The sequence below is a fragment of the Sarcophilus harrisii genome, chromosome 3 (genome assembly GCF_902635505.1).
Source record: "Sarcophilus harrisii chromosome 3, mSarHar1.11, whole genome shotgun sequence".
NCBI classification, from domain to species: domain Eukaryota; kingdom Metazoa; phylum Chordata; class Mammalia; order Dasyuromorphia; family Dasyuridae; genus Sarcophilus; species Sarcophilus harrisii.
The window spans coordinates 522,261,452-522,285,423 of NC_045428.1; the positions used below are offsets into that span (position 1 = coordinate 522,261,452).

Here is a 23,972-nt window from a genome sequence, read left to right on the forward strand (position 1 = left end):
TGAACATCCCAGCAATTCCATTAAATGTACTCTGCTCTTTAAAATACATACTTTAGTTTAAATTATATTTTGCAGAAGTCTGATTTGGGATATATTAAATTTTGGTAATGAAACTTGCTCATTGTAAAACTATGTAAATTTGTTAAATCTTGGTTAAGAAAAAGCATTTGTATCTGGAGATAAGAATAGATGAAACTAGATAGTATACTTTTAAAAATATGATGATGTAATGTAAGAAGAAAATGGTTGCCACTTAATGTCTATGGAATGTTGTCACAATTTGGACTTGGTAATATCATTACATTATCACTAGCTTAGCAGGATTTAGACATGTCAGTTCTTGATGTGACTCCTCCAGAAAAAATACTAGGGCAAGGTAGGGAACAGTGCTAATGACAAATAGAATCTGCTCTCTGAGTCATTACAGACAGTATGGTACAGGGGAAATAGATTGGGAGACAGAGGATCTGGGTTCAAATGCTGTTTTTATAACTGTTATCTTGTTTTACTATGGATATGTCATGTAACTTGTGGTAGGCCCCAGTTTCCTTATCACTAAAATTTTAAGTGGGACAGGGTGATTAATGTACTATTAGAAAATTTTTGTCAAGGATATTGAGATTGTATCATTTTTATTAGAAACAATAGCTGCGGATTTTTGTCTAGTTAGCAACATTCTTAGTTATAAAACTAAATTATATATATAAATGACTAGATTGATAAGATCACTTCTATCTCTCACATCAACGAACCTATTTGGGAAATTTCCCCTTCAATAACACAGATCCAAACTTCTGCATGTCTTCTCACTCTGAATTTGTATCCATCTCTCCTAAAGATCCTCTGCAGATCTCAGGAGACTCATTGGGCTGGAACCCTTCCCCCAGTTCTTGATATTATATGAACATCAATGGATACACAAAGGCAAGTCATATAATATCTCAACAAAAATGTATGAGATAGTGATGATATAGGTAGTACTTTCTTTTGTTTACCAGAAATTCATTAGCATCTATTGTCTCCGATAAAAATTTCCATAATACGAATATCATTGATAAATTATTTCTCCATTAATATTATACTAAATGCTTCTTTATTTTAGATGATTATCTTGACTTTAGCCCTCCTTTTCTCCTCTTACCCCCACATAAGATGCTATACTGGTACTTTCAAGAATATTTGGAAAGAAATGGCCTAATGTGGATCCAATATGGACTCCATTTTATGGAACTTCATTCCCTGCAGTAACAAAATGACCATATTACAACATGATCTCCTCTATATATTCCAAAGAATAAGCTCTGGGAATAGTGTTAATATTGATGTCCTAGTGGTGAACATCATCAAACATTTAAGATTATCTATTGTGTGACAGGAGATAGCAGGAGTAACTGAGAAGAATATCATTAAGACTGAGGAAAAAAAGCAGAAAATTAGTAATGACTGCTAAAAGTATCAAACAAGATTTGTTGGAAATTAATAATTTTGTCTGTAAAATTGTGTAATTTTGTCACTTAATTTCAGGTAACTGGACACATCATGTATTTACTATTGTTAATGAGATATAAAAGATGGAATAAATCCAGAACACACAAATATATTGGATTAAATCCACATAAAGATTGTATTTGAATTCTTGATAGTGGAGATAAACTACTTAAGGGATTAAGTAGATTTATAAGAGAACTGAACAAGGATGGAGTCTTAAGAGATACAACCACCACAGCAGCTATGAGTTAGCTTCCACTGGCAAAGATCCAATCAATGGTGTGACATTTCAAAAAGTGGATTAAACAAAAGATGAAGTGGGGTTTCGGGGCTAGAACATGTGGACAACTTTAAGAGTGGGAAAACTACGTTCAAAAGGTATGGAAAGAAAGGTTACGTTAAGACAATACATACAGGAGCAGCTAAGTGGCGCAGTGGATAGAACGCCAGCCCTTAAGTCAGGACTCAAGTTCAAATTTGACCTCAGACACTTAACACTTCCTATCAATGTGACTCTTAGGCAAGTCACTTAACCCCAAATGCCTCAGCAAAACAACAACAACAAAAACACACACACACACACACACACACACACACAAAACACATAAAGAGGAAGCTAAAAGAATGAGCAAGATAGAAAATAAATGGAGAGCTCTGAAGAAAAGCCAATAGAAAAAAATAATAACTTTTGGCTTCTATTACGAATAAATCATTCTTCTTTTCAACTTCCTCATTAAATTCTTAAAAAGGAAGAACACCATCTTTTTGAGCGATTGCTAATTTGTGCTCTCTCTCTTATCTGTAGATAAAAAATAACTTTTGGCTTCTATTATGAATAAATCATTTTTCTTTTCAACTTCCTCATTAAATTCTTAAAAAGGAAGAACACCATCTTTTTGAGCGATTGCTAATTTGTGCTCTCTCTCTTATCTGTAGGTAGTCATTTGTAGGTCGCCTTCCCCTTGGGACAGTGAGCTCCTTTCTAGGTGTGGTTTACAAGCGCTCTCTCTCTTCGGAATCTCTCCCATTTATCCGGTATATATCCTCCTATCTGTGCGGAACTTGTCGCTCTCCTCTCTCAGCTACACCAGGACTCCAGAAAAGCAGGGACGGGCCTTGTAACTTCTTTCTCTAGCGCTTAGTCCGGTGTTCGGCACGCAGTAGGTACTTGGTAGATGCTACTGACTCGGCTGACTTTGGGGGCGCACCAGCACGCCCATCCCATAGAGGCCAGCCTCCCAGACTACCGGAGCAGAGATTATTAGTGCTTTGAATACAAGCCCCTAGGCTTCGGTTTGAGGCTCCGGGCAGCTGGTCCCCGACCTCTGACCCGCTTCACCTGGCGCGCGCCAGACCCCCCGGAAGAGGCAATCTCCCGGGCAATAGACGCCCAGCCGCGGGAGGGGGCGCGCCCCAGCCCGGAACGCCGAGTACCTGGGGCGGAGGAGGGGTACAGGGCCGGCCCCTTTTCCCCCCAAAAGGATATGGGGATAAGGGCGCAAGTTGACCTTCCTTACCCATGTGCTGCGTGTCCAGTTGCACGGCCGGCATTTCTTTTAGCTGGATGTGGCCGGTGCCGGCGTCGCCGCAGCAGCGCAGGCAGCAGAAGACCGAGGCCGCCATTGCGCAGGGGCCGCCTCAGTCGGAGACCCGGGACGGCGCTGCCCTGCCGCCGGGGCCGCCGCCGAGGCCGCGGTGCGGGCGCAGGCGCAGGCGCAGCTTCAAGCTCGGGGCTCTAGCTCAGAATCCGGCACAGGCCCCGGCGGCGATACCGCCTCCCCGCTCCCCGCCGAGGCCTCCCTTCTCGTTCCGTGGCACAGCGACCCCACGGGCTCGGAGGAAGCAGCGCAGGCGACGCTAGGGTCCGTCGCTCTCCCAGCGATCGTCCCCCGACAGGCTCGGCCGCGTCGGAATGAGTTGAAGCAAGCCAATGCGCGAAGGGGCGGGGCCGCGGAGTGATCTGTGTCCCTGCAGCCAGACACGCAAAGCGTTGGGTAGGTCAGGGCGGAATGTTTCCGCGCAGTGCCGAGTCCCTGCGCGCCCTCGTGCATTAATTGTTATGAATTCATACACCGGGGCGCGCGCTCGTTAGGGGTTGGGCGGCGCGGCCGTGAGTCACGCTCCCCTGGTCCCCTCCCCCCTGAGGCGTGCGGGTGTGTCTCTCCTCCCGGAGGGTTGTACCTCTCGGTGGAATTATTGTGATAGCGCCAAAATCTCTTTAAAAATGATTCGCCGGGAAAGGCTGAGGATAAGGACACACTGACGGGAGCGGGGTCTCTCTTAAAACCCGTCTTCCCCTTCCCACTCCTCTTTCCAGGGAGGCAGAGCTGGGGAGTCCTCCACAGCATAGGCGCGTCCCCACTCCTAAAGGTGAGAGAGCCCTACCAAGTGTCGCCCCCTCCTAAGGAAAGGTGCCCTTCCCCCCGCTTCTCCTCACTCGCCCCCGGGCAGTGAGGGATGGAGACCTGAGGAGGCAGTCTTAGAAGGAAAGGACCAAAACCAAACACTTCTCCAACTCCTCCTGGTACCCAGCACCGCCCTTCACCAACTATCTCTGATCCTCGTACAAAGCCGGCCTCTCTCCTCGCCGTATCACGCCGCAGCAAAGCACAGAGGCTCGTAGAAAAATTGCTAATTAATCGTCGGCAGAGCGTAAGCAAAATGAGCATCCGTAGATGGGCGAGCGACTGAACAAATTGTAGGATGCAGTTGTTGTAGTAGGATATTATTGCGCTTTATGAAAGAGGCCTGTGTGAACGGATGAAACGGGGCAAAGCAACAGGGAGAACAATTTCCTGTGGGGTTCTGGACTCCGCAGTTTCGAGGCGACTGGGTGATCTTGAAGCAGCCTTGCTTAGTTAGTCAGGAGAACCAAGCAGTCTTTGCTTATCTGGAAAGGCAATGTGGTGAAGCCCATAAGAAGGGGATATTTGGAGTGGAGACGGGAATTTGCATCCTCACTCCACTCTACTTTCCAGTGTCACCTTGGGCAAATTACTTAATCTTTATAAATCTCGGAGTCCTCCTCTTCTGTCAAATGGACGCCTTGGTCTAGATGATATCTTCCCTTTCACTCTGAATACCCAGAAGCGATGCCCAGATTCTTATCTCAGAGCTGTCAGAACCCCTGCTAACTGACAAGTCTGGCTCAGCCCTTAGGAGACCAGGACACAGCAGGAATACACAATAAACCAACAATTTCCACATTTAGGTTAAAGGTAAATTTTCAGTGAAGGGCAACGACTTCCCTTGGTAACCTGAGGCATTTTTTGGAGAGTTACTTTTTCCTTCGTTGCGACCCCTCCGTATGTTGCTTCTAGGTTTGTTCTTTGGGATCAAGAAGACTAGGAAGAAGTTGTCCCATTTTGGAAAAAAGTTCCCTCTTTTAGCTCGAGACCCATCGTCTATAGAAAAAATTACTGCTAGTTGATCAAAGAGTGTTTGGATATCTGTCTTGAATTTTACTCTTTTGCATTTGCTGGAAAGGATGAACCTGAAAGTTTAAGCTGGTCTCTGAGAAAGTGTGGAGACCTTGACCTGGGAAAGCAGCCAGCTGATATTACTAAAGCATCCCAAGCTAATTGTGGGGGGAGAGATACTTGAATTTGTCTTTTTTTTTTTTTTTATTGCTTTTTATTTTTCCCGAAAGAGATGTTCCCCTGTCCTTCCATCTGTCGGTTTTCCAGGATGTCTGCAAGAGTGAGATAAGTAGCAGACCTCTCCTATTAGCACACCTGGGAGCTGACAGTTTCTGACTGTTGGGTCTGTCTGGCTTGGCAACATAGTAGTAGCAGCCGCCAAATGAAAACTCAGTTTCCTATCTCCCAACCCCCATATCTAGGGTGTTGGTTCAGGCTAGGGGATGTACATGAATCTCCTGGGTTCCTGGGTTCAGAGGTCTCTTGGCTATTTGCTAGAATCAAAATGAATTTTTTTTTTTTAACTTTTTATTGACACAGCCTATGCCTGGGTAGTTTTTTTTAACAACATTATCCCTTGCACTCACTCCTGTTCCGACTTCTCTCCTCCCTCCCTTCACCTCCTCCCCCAGATGGCAAGCAGTCCTATACAAGTTAAATATGTCACAGTGTATCCTAGATACAATATATGTGTGCAGAACCAAATAGTTCACTTGTTGCACAGGAAGAATTGGATTCAGAAGGTAAAAATAACCTGGGAAGAACAAAAATGCAAGCAGTTTACATTCATTTCCCAGTGTTCTTTCTTTGGGTGTAGCTGCTTCTGTTCACTTTTGATCAGTTGAAACTAAGTTAGATCTTGTCTTTATTGAAGAAATCCATTTCCATCAGAATACATCCTCATACAGTATCGTTGTTGAGGTATATAATGATCTCCTGGTTCTGCTCATTTCACTCAGCATCAGTTCATGTGAGTCTCTTCAGGCCTCTCTGTATTTATCCTGCTGGTCATTTCTTACAGAACAATAATATTCCATACCATTCATATACCACAATTTACTCAACCATTCTCCAATTGCTGGCCATCTATTCAGTTTCCAGTTTCTGACCGCTACAAAGAGGGCTGCCACAAACATTTTGGCACATACAGCTCCCTTTCCCTTCTTCTTTAGTATCTCTTTGGGATATAAGCCCAGTAGAAACATTACTGGATCAAAGGGTATACACAGTTTGATAACTTTTTGAGCATAGTTCCAAATTGCTCTCCAAAATGGCTGGATGTGTTCACAGTTCCACCAATAATGTATCAGTGCCCCTGTTTTCCCACATCCCCCTCCAACACTCTGCATTATCTTTCCCTGTCATTCTAGCTAGTCTGACAGGTGTGTAGTAGTATCTCCAGATTAATCAGGCCTACAACCTGAACCTTGGTAAAATTGACTTAGGTTAAATAACAACCAAACTAGTCAACTAAAGGGGAGGAGGGGGCAAGGAAGCAGCTTTTCTTTCCAAGGACCTAGTTGCTCATATTTATGGTTACTGAAATAATTTTCTTGAGAGTAGGAGAATTTTTTCTTAAGAGTTAAACTTATTCTGCTTAGACCCTAGCCTATTATTCTCTTTTCATGCATATGGTGTGATCCTGAAAATGATTGAAGAAAGTTCTGGCTCTTATTGGTTTTTAGAGCTGTAATGATTTGTTTTATAAACTTAGTAATGGAGACCAGTGGTCTAAGGAAAATTGAGTCAGCCGCAAACAAAATTCATTGAGTCATCAGTGCTCTTGTGTTAGAGAGGTTGATGTTAGAGAAAACCTTAGAATTACCATTTTATTCTGATTAAAGTAATTGTTCTGAATGTTTTCACCAGATAACCTAATTGCAAGGATTTTACTTTTCCAATCATTAGTGTCTTGTCTTAAAATTCCTTCCTTCCTTCCTTCCTTCCTTCTTTCCATCCCTCCCTCCTTCCTTCCCTCTTTCCCTCTCTCTCTCTCTCTCTCTCTCTCTCTCTCCCTCCCTCTCTCCCTCCCTCCTTCCTTCCTTCCTTCCTTCTTTCCTTCAGCTTTTTATTTTTTAGAACATATGCATGGCCAATTCTTCAACATTAGACCTTGCAAAACCTTGTGTTCCAGTTTTCCCCTCCTTCCTCCATGCCCTGCCCTAGATGGCAAGTACATGTTAAACAATCTCAATTGTTTCTATCTTCATAACATCTCTAAGTCACTGTCTCTTAAAGGGTCACTCCTTTCTCTAGTCCAAGCTGCTCTTGATTCTAACTAGTCCCCCATCTACCGACCCACCCCCATCTTAAGTATCTCATCTGCACCAAGCCATTCTTTACTGGATGCCAATGTGATTTTTCTAAAATATATATTTATCCGTGTAACCCTTTAATGAGCACCAGTGTTTCCCTATGGCCTCCAAGACCAACTACAAATTTTTTTGGCATTTTAAACTCTTTATAACCTGGGACTCTTTCCAACATTTTTTCACACTTTACTCTTCCCTCATTTTCCAGCAACACTGGCTTTCACTTGCTCAAATAAGGCATACTTCATCTTGAATCTCCAAATCTTTTTAATAAGTAGCACTAATTTACCCAATTAGTAAGTAAACTAATTTACCCAGTGCATCAAAGATGACCCAATTTAAAGAGTAATAAGATAAAACAAATCATTACAGCTACCAATATTTGTTATGAACAAAACACATTCCCACATGGACTGTATCTGAAAATTTATTGCTTTGGCCCAAGAGGCAGAGTGTATGGATCCTGGAAGAAGAGATAAAGGCAAGACAGAGGGGACACACAGGAGGAGGCAAGACAAAACCATCTGATCAAGCCTCATTTTAATGAGTCCAATAGTATAGGTATATATAGCAGCAGGGTTGCAAGAACTTAGTACAGGGTGGGGGTCCTAGACAAAGGATTAGTTTCCCGCCCAAGGATGAGCTGATCAGGTGTCTTTGGTTGTAGGAGGCTTCATGATGTGATTAGGGGATGCCTAGATATCTGCCTATTCAAGGTTAAGGCAGTCCTTGGTCATGTAGGAAATTCCATGATGTGATTAGGAGATTCCTATTCAAGGTTAGGGCAGTCTTTTGGAATGTGGCCTTATCACCTGTAGATTAGTGCCGGCTCCCCACAATTCATGTCTGTTTTTGCCTTTTGAATTTATTCCTTCTCTATCCATAGCAAATCTCAGTCCTCTAAAACCAAAGTTGATCATTATTTTGATAAGTTTTCAAGTCTTTTAATTTTGTTATTATTATATAACTCATTCTCTTGGTTCTAATTACTTTATGGTGCATAATATCAAAAAAGTCTTCCTACATTTCTCTGAAAATACTTATTTTGTGATTTATTGTAACACATTTAATTAATATATCAAATTTGTTAGCCATTCTTCAATAGATGGATATCCATTAGTTTCCAGTTATCTGTTACTACAAAAAGAGCCTCTATAATCACTTTTTACATAAAGGTCCTTTTCTTGTTTCTTTGATTTCTGGAGGTAAAAACCTTATAGTGTTATTGTGGGATCAAATAAAATGTAAGTTTAGTGACTTTGGGACTGTATGGAATGGAGAAATGAAGAACTTACAATAATGTGTGAATTCTTTTTCTTTATTTTCATTATTTCTGTGTTTCCCTATGACCTGCATAAGTACAATATGTGCAGGCCTATATTTACTTAAACCTTAGTTAGTTACAGGAATATTTATTTAACCTAAGTTGGTGACATTTATCAGTGTTTGACTTTTATAGATATTTACTCTATTAGCTTCACCACTGTTGGCTCCATTATCTAAAACCTGAAGGCCTAAGTCAGAAACCTTATATTCCAATCTCTCAGGATAATAACAACCAATTAGATGCCCTCCCCCCGCCATGCTCTCTTACTTGTGATGTAATCTGTTGTAACAAAATCTATAAAAGCTGTGTATATTCACTGACTCTTTGGCCCTCCTGCTTTGAGTACTTTCATTTTCCTTATCTTGCAGCTGGATTGTCTGTCTGCCTCTCATGAGTTGCTTTAATAAACAATCTTTCTGCTTTCTACTTTGAGTGATCTCTGAGTAGTCATTTTGGGTAGAGGTCTTCCACGTCCCACACAGGATCATAGTTCCAAATAGCTTTCCAGAAATGGCTGTACCAATTCATACTTCCAGCGTATTCTTGTTTTCACACAGTCCTTCAATATTTGTCAATCTCTATGATACAGATATGGCCTGTCAGAATTTTATAAATTTAGACTGACGGAACCTCAAAAATAACTTAGTCCAATCACTTTATTTTACAGATGTGGAAAATGTGGTCAGGGAGATTAAGTGACTTTGCCTATTATCAAACAAGTAATAAATTGAAGAACTGAGATGGAACTTGCATCCTCTGATTCCTAAGCCAACTGTCGTTTCCACTGTACCATGTTATAGGGAAGTGACATAGTCTCCCTTGGTTAGGAAAAAATAACTGGCAAACTTTTTTAGTGGCAAAGTCCCATAAGCAAAATGAGTATCCAAAGACTGGGGAATGACTGAATAAACTGTAGAATCCAATTATGATACAATGTTATTACTCTATATGAAATGACAAATAAGAATTCAAAGAAAGGTGAGATTAGTTTGAAATGATGCTGAACAAAGTAAACAAAATCAGAAAAACAATATGCTACTATAATATCAATAACAACAACAAATGACAACTGAATGAGGAATAAATTAAGTAATAAAAAAATGAATCCAGGAGAAAAAAAATTAATCCAGTATCAGACTGTTAATATGCTGCATGTGGCAGATGTGAACAGACAGCTATGGAATTGGTATGTTTTATTTATTTTTCTTTATTATAAGGGAGGACAGAAATGAGAGGTATATAGGAAAATTTTTGTTGTAGTAGTTTAAAAAAAGAACATTAGCAAAATTTTTAAAAATAATCATCAAGATGTTACTTTTCTAAGCCTTGTCCTCACCATACTAACTAAAGTATACTCTAAGAGTATATAGCAAATAAAAAAGAATTAACTTTTGATAATAGTTCCCTGATTTTTAGTAGGCATATAGTCAAAGATCTCATAACTTAAATATATTCATAATGTTATTTTCTAACCCCTTTATTGTTATTGTCAGACGAACTGTCTTCTCTCATAAAAGTGTAGTTAAATTCAATCTATCATAACTATAACCTTCCATAAAAATAAAAAGTAGTCACTAAAAACTTGTTCTCTAATAGCCAAGTAAGCCACTCTTTACACTGCTCATTTTTGTTAAATGCAATAGCAGCCTGTGACTATTAAAATAAAAAATAAAATCTTGCTTGCTTTTGTGACATGTTCTAGAAATCTGAGAATGGATCAAGCAACGTAGAGCATGCATTTCAAATGTTAATATCTTAATTCAATATTTTTCTATTGCCTTTTCTATTATATTTTATATCATTTATATATTATATTATTTTCATATTCATTTTTTATTACTTTATTCTGACTTTGGATGACAAATATCTCCTGTTGATGAACTTTTAACAATAGTACACTTTGAATCATCCAAAAAAAGGATTCTTTTTTTTAGAAATTCACTGTCAGATTATTAAACCAGAATAATCAGAAGCAAAATTTTGATCCCATCAGAAGAAATCCTGAAAATATTAATGCAGTTGTGCTTTGTAGTATGGACATCAAAAATGGCACATGATAAGAAGAAAATTAATTCATAATTTTAACTGCTTTGAAATAATTATTATATTGTTAAGAGTTGCCATATCTTGTAGTTTCTACCACTTTGATATCTTTTGCTTCTAATCACTCTACTCACACAATTGTTACCCTAGTTCAGGTCTTTATCACCTGTCATCTGAACTATTGCTATGTATGGCCTCATAATTGTACTCCTTGCCTCAAGCATTTCTCCTGGCCAAACCATCCTCTACAAAGATGCCAAATTAATTTTTCTTAAATATAAAACATTTCTCCCTAGTCACTTCCATTCTTTTTCTCCTCTAATAAACTCTAATATGAATCTCATTACCTCTAGAATCAAATATGAACTCCTCTGTTTGGCATATAAAGCCTTTCACAATCTGACACCAAGGTACCATTCCAAACTTATTAATATTACTCTTTTTCAGTTACTCCATAATATAGCCAAACTGTTCTTCCTACTGTTGTTTTTATTGCTGTGAAAAATTTCATCTCTTATCTCTGTGCCTTTCCACCATCTGTCCTCTGCACTGCTTTTTTACCTTTATATCTTGGAATCTTATTTTCTCTAAGACTCTGCTCCTTTGCCACTTTTGACATGAGGACTTTCTTGATTATCCCAGCTGCTAATATCTTTTTCTCAAATTACCTTGTATTTATTTTGAGTATTTTCATATATGTATACCAACTTTGGGGCTACACCCAAAAGCCCCTCGAGCTAAGTCCCCTAAAAGGGGTTCCTCTTTGCAGAGATTTGCAGAGATGGTAGCCATGTGAGGACTCTCTGTCCACTGGACCCTCTGTCCGGTGCCCTCCTTATCTCTACCTTCACCTATCTCCTACTTCTAAACTCAGTAATAAACCTGTTTTATCAATCTAGCTCTCGGACTAATAGACCTCATTTACTCTGTATCCTTGCACTGAATCCAAGGGGATTGCAGGGGAGCTCTGTTTGACTCCCTGTACCCTAAACCTGCCACTAGACCTCAACTAAATCCTAATTTCATTTAGGTACCCCAAATCTAGACCTCAACATTTGGTCTAGACCTCAACATTATGTGTAATATATATTTTCATGCATGTGTGTCTGTGTATGTATATGCATGATCTCCCCTTATAGTATATAAGCTCTTTGAGATGGGCTTTCATTTTTGTCTTTGTATCTCACAATAAAAATGTAACATCCTTTTTAGGATTATTTTCCTTATGTACTTGAATTGGCCAATTTGGTCCCCGAAGGCAGCTGCTACTAAAATTAGTCTTTTAAGGATAACCTTGAAGATGTGGGTTTCTAGAACTGTGGCTCATGAACCTGACAACCATGCTTGCCACTAATAATCAGGCAGACTTTACCGAAAGTAGTAAGTATAAAAACATTCCTCACAAAAGCCTGAGCACATTCATCCACAAATATACATAGAGTCCAAGGGGAGGATAAGAATAACCAAACGACAGAAGTTGTAAGGAAAATGTCTAAAGAACAGATGTAACAAAGGACTGATTGATAATTTTTTGTTATAGAAGTTCTTTTCTCTTTTCACAGTTTCTTTTATATGTAGCTCTCTGTCAGCTTCTGGATATTGGTACCTTTGAACTAATCAATTTGGCAACTCAGGCCTTTCTTTGTCTCTCTTTCTACTTAGGGTATCATAACCCTTACCTACCAGTGCTCTGCCTAATAGAATGTATTTTTTTTTTTTAATTGCTGAAAGCTTCCAAGATATCTTGGGGTTTACCTGCTATATTTAGTTCTTAAGGACCAAGCTTAAATCCAAATCACTCTCACTTTCATCCATTAGCTAATAATGGCCCCAGTCCCAATTGGTCATTGTTTGTGTACTGATTGACTCAGGGGGAATGTAAATAACAATCCTTTCTGTTTTGAAGAAAAACTCTGAGGGTCTTCCTCTCTCAGATGAGATATGTTTTTGTGGTTGAGATTAGGTAAAAGAGGCCATTTTTTGCCTCAATTCTTACCTAGCCTTAATCACTGAATGGCTATTCCTCAGGCATTGACTGTTAAAGATCTCATTCTGATCTATATCTGGCCACTGGACTCAGATGGCTCTGGAGGAGAAAGTGAAGCTGGTGACCTTGAACAGTCCTTCTCTTCACTTATATCCGACTCGCTTGCATGTTATGTCATTGACTCCTTGATGTCATGGTTCTCCTCAAGAATGGAGAAACAAGGCAAAATTAATTACAGGGACTTCTATTTGCCACAATGGGTCATTCTTCTTGAAACTGCCTGTCTTGATTATCTTTCACTCCTAGATGGATTAGTAGTCTCATACTGGTCTCATCTCTCAGATGAAGTGGTCAGTAAGAGGGAGATGAAGAGGAGTTTCAGACTTCAGAAGAGGAGTTTTCTGTCTTTCTGTCTCTCTCAGCTGTCAGTTTCTTTCTGTGTAGGAGGAGTAATTGAGCTAAGAGGCAACCTGAGATTTACATTTCTAATTATTGCTTCTTAAACCTAATTACTTTTTTTGAGTATAATGAAGCCTAGATTAACTAGAGTTCAAGAGAGAAAGAGACACTTTAGTGAATTAAAATTTTGATTGAATTCTGTGTGGGATGGGTGCAAGACCCCCTTTCCCAAGTAATTAATCAGAGACATCATCAGGTACAAAGAGAAAGCCTTTATTTAGTCCATGCAGGGAGAAGCCCAGACACAGCTGGGAGCTACCCCAACTCCCACCATGTGCTCCTGGAAACTGACCAACTTCCGACTTGTTGGGGATTTAAAAAGCAAAAGACCCAAGCCTTCTCATTGGATAGACTAAAAGGATGTAACCATCCTTGCCCAATGGTCACCAATGTTGGCTGTTACTTTCTTCAATGTCACCAATTTCCTGTATCCTAGGTTCAAAGTTCATCTCTCCAGAGATCATGTGACCCCCCAGGGTCCCAGCTCTGGGAATAAGGATCATGTGACTTCCTGAAGCCCAGGCCTCAACTGGGTATAGGGATCATGTAACTTAAGCCTAGTCTCATAAACTTGTGAAAACTTCATCCGATTAGTCCCATTCAATTCCATTTAACAAGAACATCCTTTTTTTTTTGTATCAATACTTACAATTGGAAACCTTTATAAAATATATTATTGTATTTTCCTGGCCTATTAAGTAAATAATTTCATTGCTTTGGGGGTAATCATGCTATAGACAATAATTCTTATTTCCCTATGCTGAAGCATAGTGCAGGTATCCAGGAGTACTGAATATTAGCTTTGTAGATTAGTCTAACAAAAACACTGGTTTCTTATCATTTACCTCTTTCTACTTAATATGAATATAGTTAGTCGAACCTTAGATTTTGACCTGAATTTGACTTTAAAGGTGATCTATCCTAATACCCTCAGTTTATGGATGAAGAAACTAAGGCTCTGGAAAGTTAAAATACTTGCTCAGAGTCACATGGATTAGTAACTAACAGATCTAGCATTCTAATATTGCTTCTCTGATTCCAGATTCAACATTCTGTCTTCTGTTCAATATTGTACTTTTGTTGCATTTTCCAATTCAACCATCAAACAATTATTGAAAGTCTGCTGTATACAAGGCATTATATTGGGTTCAAGGGAATATATATTATATATAATATGTGTATAGTATACAATATATACTCAAGGGAGTATATATTATATATACTTTCTTATATGCCACTTTATGTCCTAAAGGGCAAGGAACACACTTTTCAATGTGCTATATATTTCATAAATTTATCTAAAAATTTGGGACTAGCAAAGCAATTGTGTCAAAAGGTATCTGAACATAAACTTTCTCCACAGCCAAGCTCTTGATCTTCTGCTCTTTCAACTAACACTTCAACTTTCAATTCTTAAGGCTCTGTATATGTGTATATATAAAATTATTATGCATAGCTTGATCTGGGTAATTTCGCTACTGAAATGGACTAACTTTATTAACTGAAAATTTTACATATTGCTAATTTACGAATACATAACTGTTGTGGGAAAGTTTTAGTGCCCTTCTGGGTGAAAACTATTGGTTAAGTAATACAAGGATTCCCAAAAGTTTTAGTACAATTTTAAATTAGCAAATCTTTCTACTTGTAATGGACTGGTAATGCCTAAAATTGCACTAAGGTTTTTGGGACATCCCATATTATTCACCAGAGATGAGATCTAAAATTTGGCTTATAGGCCACCTGGTGGCACACTGCATAGAGTACTGAACTTGGAGTCAGGAAGAATCCACATTCTGTCACAGACACTTACTGTCTTATTGTGTCTTATTGTGTGCAGTTTCCTCATCTGCAAAATCAAGATAATAATGATGATGATGAACATATCACCTATCTCAAAAAGTATTGTGAAGATCAAATGAGATAATATTATCATAAGGCACTTCTTAAAATTTTAGAGCCTTTATGAATGCTGCTGGGACTTATAATATGCAGTCTAATGGTGTTTGTGCTATACTTCAAGGAGGCAGCAACATCCAACTTACAGAGATAGGAAACTTCAGGTATCTGTGCCACACGGAGATTGATCTCCCAGTGTTCCCTGAGGTTTTCAAGCAAAGGGTGGATGATCTTTTGTCCGGATGTTATGGAGAATGAAGGAGGAACCCTCAAATGGTTTTTTTATATCCCTTCCAAATCTGAGATGCTATGATTCACATGGGAGAAGCTCCATAACAAAGTAATGCAGAAACATAGTAAAACTCAACATAAGAAAAAACTTCTTAACAACTAGAGCTGCAATAAGTGGAATGAGCTTCCTGTGTGCTTCCTTGATTGAGGTCTTTGAGCAAAGGCTAGGTAACAAGTCTGAACCAACGACATATTGTGACAGACTAGATGTTAGATGTTCAATAAAATATGTATCTCCTTGAATATCTTCTAAGTCTGAGACTGCATGAGCATGTGTGAAATTATTCTGTGAGAATACTGTCAGGACTTAGACTTGGGTAAATTTGCAATATATCAGATAGAAAATAGATGAGATATAGGCATTAAAATAGAGTTGCAAAGTCAGGGCAGATGATCAGGGAAGGTTCCAGAAATAGACACTAGGAGAAGTTATCTAAGATAGGCAGGTAGAGTACAGCATTGGAGTCTGGGAGGGGGTAATGATCAGGAAGGTAATAGGTCAATTTCAGGGAGTTCTAGCCACGAGTAACGGGAAATGTCACAGTAAACAGGTGGAACAGGGCCAGAAAAGACAGAGAAGAGGATCCAGCCATTGACACTATAATTCCAGGATAATTCCCAATGGATTATTATTCCCCAAATCACCATAATATGTCCTTTACCCCAGAAGAACAAGAAAACTAAGCTTACTATAAGTAAGCAATAAGGGAATTTGTTCATAAGGAACAAAGCAAAAACTTGGTTCCTGGAATAGGGATCAGAGGAGGACCAACAATTAGGTAGATTTGAGACTGAATTATCTCCTGCTATGGATCCCAGAATTCTTATACCTCTTTCTGCTTAAAGTTATATTGGTTCCAAAATTTATGGTAGTTTTTGATCCTGGGGAAATTAAGCACCTGAAATTATGACTAGAGGTTGAGAGAAAAAGCCAGAAACCAGACTAATCATTACATTTCTGTTAACTACCATATTACTGTAGCTTAGAAATGAGGGCCCATTTAGTCATATCTTCCAGAACATGAGAGCTTGATTCATTTTCTTCATAGAAAGAGTTTTAAAGCAGTATGGGTGGAAGACAGATTCTGTTGATCATTTAAATAGTTATATTTGTGAGAGTTTTTGACCAGCCTAACTCCTAGCCTCTTCTCAAATCTGGGATTCATATTTTGCTCAGACTTTTACCAATTTACATAAAAAAATCCTAGATGACTGGTAAAAAGAAGGAAGATCTACTAGAAGATAGTTCTTCTCTACTGCTGGCTAGCTATATTATCTCAAGGCAAGTTACTTCACAACAGCAGGCCTGTATCCGCATCTATAAAATAAAAGGATTGTTTCATAGCATCGCGTAAGTATCTCTCTAATTTGAAATTCCATGAAAATTATAGTTTGTATCTAAAAATGGCTGCTTAGTTGAGAAGATGCATTAAATCAGCGTTCTACAGCTTTTTTATATAGCGACTATATGAGAAACTCAGGCAGATGCTATGTTCTAGCATACAATACAACAGTTTGATAATGTTTTTGAAATTTGAATATAGGATTGGTTTTCTGGGACTATTTTAAAAGGCTCCTTGGAGAGAGAAATTGGATTGCTCATCTTCTGGGTCATACACAGAAAACAAAATTGATGGACAAGATTTAGGGATTTTTGGATATCTGTTGCTCAGCTACCATTTTTTTCTGATACTCATGCCGAGAAAGGTACTAAGTTTAGGAGTGATTGGCAAAGCCTAGCCAAGTATTTTATTTCCATTAAGCTGATATCCAATTTCTACTTCGTCCCTCTTCTCTTTGGGAGAGGTGGTGCTTACTTAGGAGAAAATGGATCTATTCCCATTGCAGATAGTTGTTTTCTTGTAAAGAACCTGTTCTTTAATTAATTGCTCATCATTATTGTTATTTTTTAATAAATGTTCCATTATGCCATTGTCTGGTATGATTAATAATAGCAGATGTTTCAGAAGAGGTTAGATTCCCCCTGGAAAGATCACTCTAGTTAGAATTCTTTAGTTCGTTCTACTTAGATCTTTCATGAAAGCCAGAAAATATATCCCTGTTTCAACACACATGAGACTTCAGGGTGAAGAAAGAAGAGCAAACACAGGTGCCATGGAAATGGGCATGGAAAAGGGATATCAAACCCCTAGACAAGACTCATTTTCCATAAACAGAGCAGTCTAAACCAGAGACTGAATAAAATAGATATTTATCCTTAGATTTAACAAACCCTTGAGGCAAAAGGAATTTAAGACTGGGCAAGACCAGCCCACCTAAAAGAGTGATTGTGCTACACATGGGGATAACCCACTACTTAAATCTGCTATTAGAGACACAAAATCCTACAAAAGGAAGCAACCAATATATTTATAAACATTAAAAGGAGTGATATCTGTGATTCAGCCTACAATTATTTCTTTTAGTTAAATTTGGTTCTGGCTGTATGTTCTTTTGGAAATTGCACACTTAAAGAAGGTCTTTAAAGCTATGCTAAACAGTTTATAGCAAACAGATTTTGAATAGAGAATTTGAAAACTGTTTCTTCAAAATCCTCTTTATTTCAAAAATCAGTTTTATGGGAGTTTTTCATGATTTTCAATTAACATATCATGTTATGACACATAATGTTGTGTCTGTCTCATTTTGTTAACTAAGGTGACTAATATATTCCATGTGAGGTACCACAGTGTTACACACTGATCTTAAAAACAAAACAAAAAAAAAAAAAAAACTGAATAATTTTCCAAACTCTGACTGAAACAACACTGCATAACAGTGACACAGGCATTCTAAGACAGTCTGTCTGTTACATATAGCACTAACTAAAACTGGCAGAAATGTTTCAAGCACTTCAGTTAAAACTATTCATTTTTTTTTGTTAACTGTCATAGATGCATTTAGGAGCCTGTCTGCTCAGCTATTCTTGACATCATAATTAACAGCCAACAACTTCTAGCTGTTTAAAATGGAAGAATGGGAATAGAATATTTCATTTCCCCCTTTCCCTTGGTTCAACCTATAAAATGGCTCTCCAGAAAGAGTAGTTCCTAACAGGTTATGTTGATTGGATTAAGAAAGTGGCTTTCTATTGTGAATAGGGTAAGACTCCCTTGCTAGCTTAGCTTGTTCTTTGGAAGCTGAGAGACTTCTACTGACTTTCGGATCTGGGAAGAGCTTGGAATGTCAAAAATAAGGTTTATTTCCTTACCTCAGTAGGGAGGAGCTTAGAATCTGAATTCTGACATGAGAACTGAGTTGATTGAAAGTAGTATGTGGAGATTTAAGATACTGATCTTCTGGAATTAACGCAACTCTTTCTTCTTGGATGGTCACAGGTATCTCTTGACTTAGCTCTCATTCTCTTTCTTACTGTGTAGTTAGAAGAATAGAAACTTTTGGGCTCATTTTTTTCTCTTCTGGTAGACCAGAGTTTTGTCTTGCCTGGCCTTTTCTTTTCTTCTGGTGGACCAAAAAGTACTCCTAGCTCTTTCATATTTCTCAGGTGGCTGCCTTGGCAGGCTACTCTGGCTATTGAACAAATGGATAAATTTATCAATTTACCATCTTGCAGAAATAATTGTTTTATGTTTTTTTGATTATTGTTAAGATTCTTTTCTCCTTATTCAAGAGCCATTTCTGTTTACATGTTTACATTTACATGTTTATACATCAAGCAGGAAATTTGAACATTTTGAGTTTTCCACTAATTGTTTTCAGGAATATGTATTGAAAGTAATATCATACTTCCCCTTCCCCTTCCCCTTCCCCTAAAGAGTTCCCTATTTATATATTTTAATTGAATGTAAGTTCTTTAAGTATTTGCATTGTTTTGTTTTTATATCCTTGGTACATGGTGTTCAATACAGTAAGCACTTAACTAATGCAAAATTCAAAGTAGTATTACCTATCATTGTAAACTGAATGAGAGAACAATTGAAATTTCCAATTGTGGGGAAAATAATTGAGTAAATTGTAGTTCATTAATATAATAAAATACTAATGTCATAGGGCATTGGAAAACAATGACTGTGGATAGATGTAAAGCCCCTAAATGCCCATGTCTGTATAAGTCTTTTGGAGCTATGGGAACTCTCTATACCTGAAAAGACAGAGATCTCTTCCTTTCATTTTAGAATCAATATATCAACAAACTTTTAATGATTTTATGTGCCAGATACTATGCTAGATGTTAGAGATATTGTATATATGTATATAGATATGTATTGAGATATAAATACAAAGATATGTATTAGAGATACAAATACAAAGAATGAAATAAGCTCTACTCTCAAGAAGCTTACATTCTCCTTTAGTGGAGATAAGTTCATATATACATCCATAGGTACCCCCGACACATACACACAAATAATAGTTAGTTAAACCCAAGCTAATTAGATAGGGAAGACAACACAGATGAAAACATAAGGAAAGATTTCATGTAAAAGGGGATGTATATGTTAAGTCTTGAATGAAAAGAGGGAATATATATGAAGTGGAGGTTAGAAATACATACCAAGCATGGAATGTTCCTATTACAAAGGCATGGAATGGGGAGATGGAGTGTCATGTGTGAGGAACATAAAGAATGCCAGTTTGACTGGATCACATAGTGGCAAGCCTGGGTGACTAAAATTTTAATGGTGTCCTTAATAGGGAAAACTGAAAACAAGCCATTTTGGGGTTGAAAAATGATGATTTTTTTTTTTTTAACAAAAGCTGATTCCAGAAGCTTTTGAGACACCTAACTTGAAATGTCTAATAGGCTATTGGTGATTTAGGAGCTCAGGAGAGAGACTGGAGTTGACTGTATAGACTTGAGTCTCATTTATGTTGTTATGACAAATAAACCCATGGGAACTGATGAGTCATTAACTGAAATCATATTGAAAGAGGAAAGGTCCCAGGACAGAACCCCAATTTGGGGACTTGATATGGATGATGACTGAGGAAAAGTCAGATGGATAGAAGGAGGAAACAAGAGTAGTGTCATAACAACCCAGAGAGGAAGGAGTATCCTGGAAGAGAAAGTGATTGACATTGACAGATGCAATGAAGAGGTCAAGAAGGATGAGGACTGAAAAAAATACAATCAGATCTGATAATTAAGAGATTATTGGAGATTTGGAGAGAACAGTGGACTTGGGTGATGAGGTCAGAAACCAGAATGTAAACAGTTGAGGAGGTGAGAGGAGGAAAAAAAGGCAACATGTATAGATTGCTTTTTCCTGGGAGTTTGACCAAAATGGAAAGGAAACTTAGATGATGGTGGCTTGAGGGGAAAGTAGACTCTATTGAGAGTTTTTTTTTTTTTTTTTTTTTTTTTTTAAAGTGGAGGAGTCTTGGCCTTGTTTATAGGCAGCAGAAAAGGAGTCAGTAGAAATGGAGAGAATAGCAATATGAATCTGAGCTAAAAGGGTCTTCACAGATCTTTCTTACACATCCTTTCCTTTACAGATGAAATTGAAACAGAAATTAAATGATTTGCCCACAGATAGGCAGATAGAATGGAAACCCAGGTCTTTTGATTCCAAATCCATATCTCTTTCCATGTTGCTTCTGAGATCTGGAAACCTTGAGAATACCAGGACTATATATAAAAGGAATTATTTTATTTCCAGTAGCTACAAGTGAGCCTTCCTCAACAGTTTTTGAACTAACTCTTAAGAGAGGCTCATTCTTCTTTGGTTCAATGAAGAGAATTCCCAAATGCTGAATTTCACATGTTACAAAGTATTTTCAAATTATAATAATTCCTATCAACTTTTTACCATTATCTCAAATTTTAGCTCTTTGAAATTAGGGCTGCTAAATACTGGACCTGGTGTCAGGAAGATTCATGTTCCTAGTTTCAATCCAATCACACTTACTTAAGCTGAGTGACCCCTTGGGCAAGTCACTTAATTTTGCCTCAGTTTCCTTATCTGGAAATAAGTTGGAGAAGGAAATGACAAATCATTCCAATATTCTTGCCAAGAGAACTCTGAATGGAGTCACAGAGAGTTGGACATGACTGAAACTGCCCCCCTCCCAAAAAAGACTCAACAATACAGAACTTAACCAAGAGGCCTTTTTATTTCAACTCTATGTCTAGATCACACTACAAATTTTGCTTGTTCAAAAGTCTACCTTCCCATGACTAATTCTTTCTGGCTATGTTAGAATATTCCCAGGACTGGTGAATGTGAGGTAAACCCAGAAATTGGTTGCATCTGCAGGTCTCATCTTGTTCTGTCCAAAATCAACATCTTCATCTGCTCACACACAGCAAGGGAGCATAAAATCAGAGCAGAGGACAAAGCTTTTAGAGTTGAGGTTATAAAAATGTTGACTAGCACTGGACTTCTTCAGTCTTGTACTTTCTGATGTGTGAGCCTGGAATACTTTCCCTTATCCCTATGGCTAAGTTTCCCTAACTTTCTTCAAGTCACGGAAAAAAATCACTACCAACAACAACCCTTTCCTGATCTCCCTTAATACTAGTGCCACCCTCTGTTACCACCCCCAATTTACCCAGTATATATCTTGTTTGTACATAGTTATTTGCAAATCATCTCCCCCATTAGTCTGTAAGCAATTTGGGAAGAGGGATTATCTTCTGCCCTTCCTTGTAAATCCAGTGCTTGCCAAATAATTGATAATTGATAAATGCTTGCTGACTGTTCTCCAAGCCTCTGAAATATGCTTTCTCTCCTGGACCTGTTTATTTATTTTGACCGAACACTTATAGTCCCTTGTCTTTCCACATCATTGCTATCAACTAGACACCTCTAGATCAACTAATTTTTCTACCCGAGATCCTATCTTTTTAAGTCTCAGAATACAGTGGGAAGTTGATCTTTTTACAAAAATTTTTGCACCACTTTTACTCAACTTTTGGCAGGCAAATAATCATTTGTTGACTTACTGCAACTTGCTTGTCATTTTTGTGTTATTTGTAATTTTGAATCTTCTTGTTTTGAATTCTATGATTTACAGTCATATAATATCACTTGGTGAATATTGGCATTTTAAAAAATGGGTTTTCATTAGTCATTTGGTAATTTCTTAAATGTGATCTAATCACACATCTCTTCTTACTCAATTTTGGGCTTTCTTATTATCCATGTAAAGGACTTGTCCAAGTCATATTTATTGATGTGACAGGTTATCTGTCTAGCTCTGCTCTAGATCATTTTAAAAAATTACTGTAGGTTCTAGTTGAGAAAACTGAGGCAGATAGAGTTTAGCAACTTCCTTTAGTTTCTTCAACTGTAAAATAGGGATAACAATAGTACTTACCTTTCTGGGTTGTTATGAGAATAAAATTTCCAAAAAGAATTTATAAAGCACATAGTAGAGTGCCTAGTACATAGTAGGTATTAACAAACGCTTATTTTCCTCTTTCCCTTTTTTCCATTCTCCCTTCTTCCTTTATTTTTTTCCTTTCTTCTGGTCATTACTCAGTAGATTGCTGAACAAAATTATTTCCATGATCACACATATTCTCATGAAGATTTTTATGTATTTAATATATATATCGGCAGTAGCTTATCTGAGGAAAGCCTTTAAGTCTTCATTTTCTCTATATTCAGCTTAGTAGTCAAATGTTACCTTATTTTGTTTCTAAATTTCATCTCTATCTTATTTTAGCAAGTGTAGTCCATACTTCCTCCCTCTATTTTCTACCCATCTCTCTACTGAAATAGTTTTCTTCAAAGTCAGTATTTTCTTCCTTATCAGGAAATTCAGTGTCCATTTTTCCCTTACTCACCCTCTTTGACCTGTCTCCTATTTTCTTAGATATTTTTCCCTTCTTCAGAGACTGTAAAGTTATACTCTTATGATTCTGTTTCTCTTTTCTATTTATTGACTAATTATCTTTCTCTCACCCTTTAAATTTATATGAGCCTATAATTTATATCATTTTTCTATAATGTTCCTGTTTGTTTTCTGGAGGTCTTGGAGCAGCCTTCTTTTCAGTTCAGTAATCACCATGAGAATAGCCAGGTGTTAAAGTTAAAATAATAAAGTTATTATCTCCTTCACAATCTAGTTTTTTTTCCTGGGGCTCAGCTAGCTTTCTTGAGAGTCTTCAGACAGCTTTGGTCTCAATGGGCGGAGCAGGAGGACAGGCCAGCCTCCGATGAGGCTGATGAAGATGGAATGAATGAATCTGGCTCTGAATCCAAAGGAGTAATTCTTTTCTTTTTTGTAATTTAAATTTAAATACAAAATGAGAAAAAAACCAAACAAAAATCACTGCCATGTATACAGCAGACCATAAGAGAGGATTCAATATAAAACAAGTGTCCATTTCAAGAAACCTGTATAAGAAATATTACATATTATTTTCAAAGCTGCTCAGCTTTTCTCTGCTTCTTTGTTGGTTTTCTTTTATTCTCTGCTATGCATTTTTTACTTGATTTTTTCCCCCTTCCTTCCCTATACCCTAAGAAAGGCTACAATTAAACATGGATATATATGCATATATCTATATCTATAAACATATATATATATATATATATATATATATACTTATATCTGTAAGAGACCATAGTATGCTTATATTCACTTATCATCTGTTTCTCTGAAGGTGGATAGTACTGCCTTGATAGATCCAAGTCTTTTAACGTTTTTCTAAGTCAACTAGTTCATCATTTCTTATGCCCCAGCAATACTGCAACCCAATATCCTGTCTGAGAGATTGTCTATGACAGTTTCCCTCCCTAAATTTTTGCATTTCTTCTAGTCTTGGCTCCATAGTT

General features: G+C 37.8%; 2 protein-coding genes across 4 annotated transcripts in view; one reads left to right on the top strand and one right to left on the bottom strand.

Annotated features, from left to right (window-relative positions):
• The window catches only part of SPRYD7 (SPRY domain containing 7), a 30,004-nt gene extending 26,726 nt beyond the window's left edge, over window positions 1–3,278 (bottom strand). Inside the window, exon 1 of one of the 2 annotated variants that reach the window (XM_031961957.1) lies at window positions 3,006–3,278. In XM_031961957.1, coding sequence (XP_031817817.1) covers window positions 3,006–3,111 — 106 coding nt within the window. In that variant the 5' untranslated portion in view covers window positions 3,112–3,278. The remainder of the gene's footprint in view (window positions 1–3,005) is intronic. The other variant, XM_031961955.1, reaches the window with a different exon arrangement.
• A 131-nt stretch (window positions 3,279–3,409) lies between these two features.
• The window catches only part of TRIM13 (tripartite motif containing 13), a 57,707-nt gene continuing 37,144 nt past the window's right edge, over window positions 3,410–23,972 (top strand). The window contains exon 1 of one of the 2 annotated variants that reach the window (XM_031961954.1): window positions 3,410–3,482. The gene's annotated coding sequence lies outside the window, so the exon portion shown is untranslated. Of the gene's footprint in view, window positions 3,483–3,560; window positions 3,859–23,972 lie in introns of those variants that run through there. The other variant, XM_031961953.1, reaches the window with a different exon arrangement.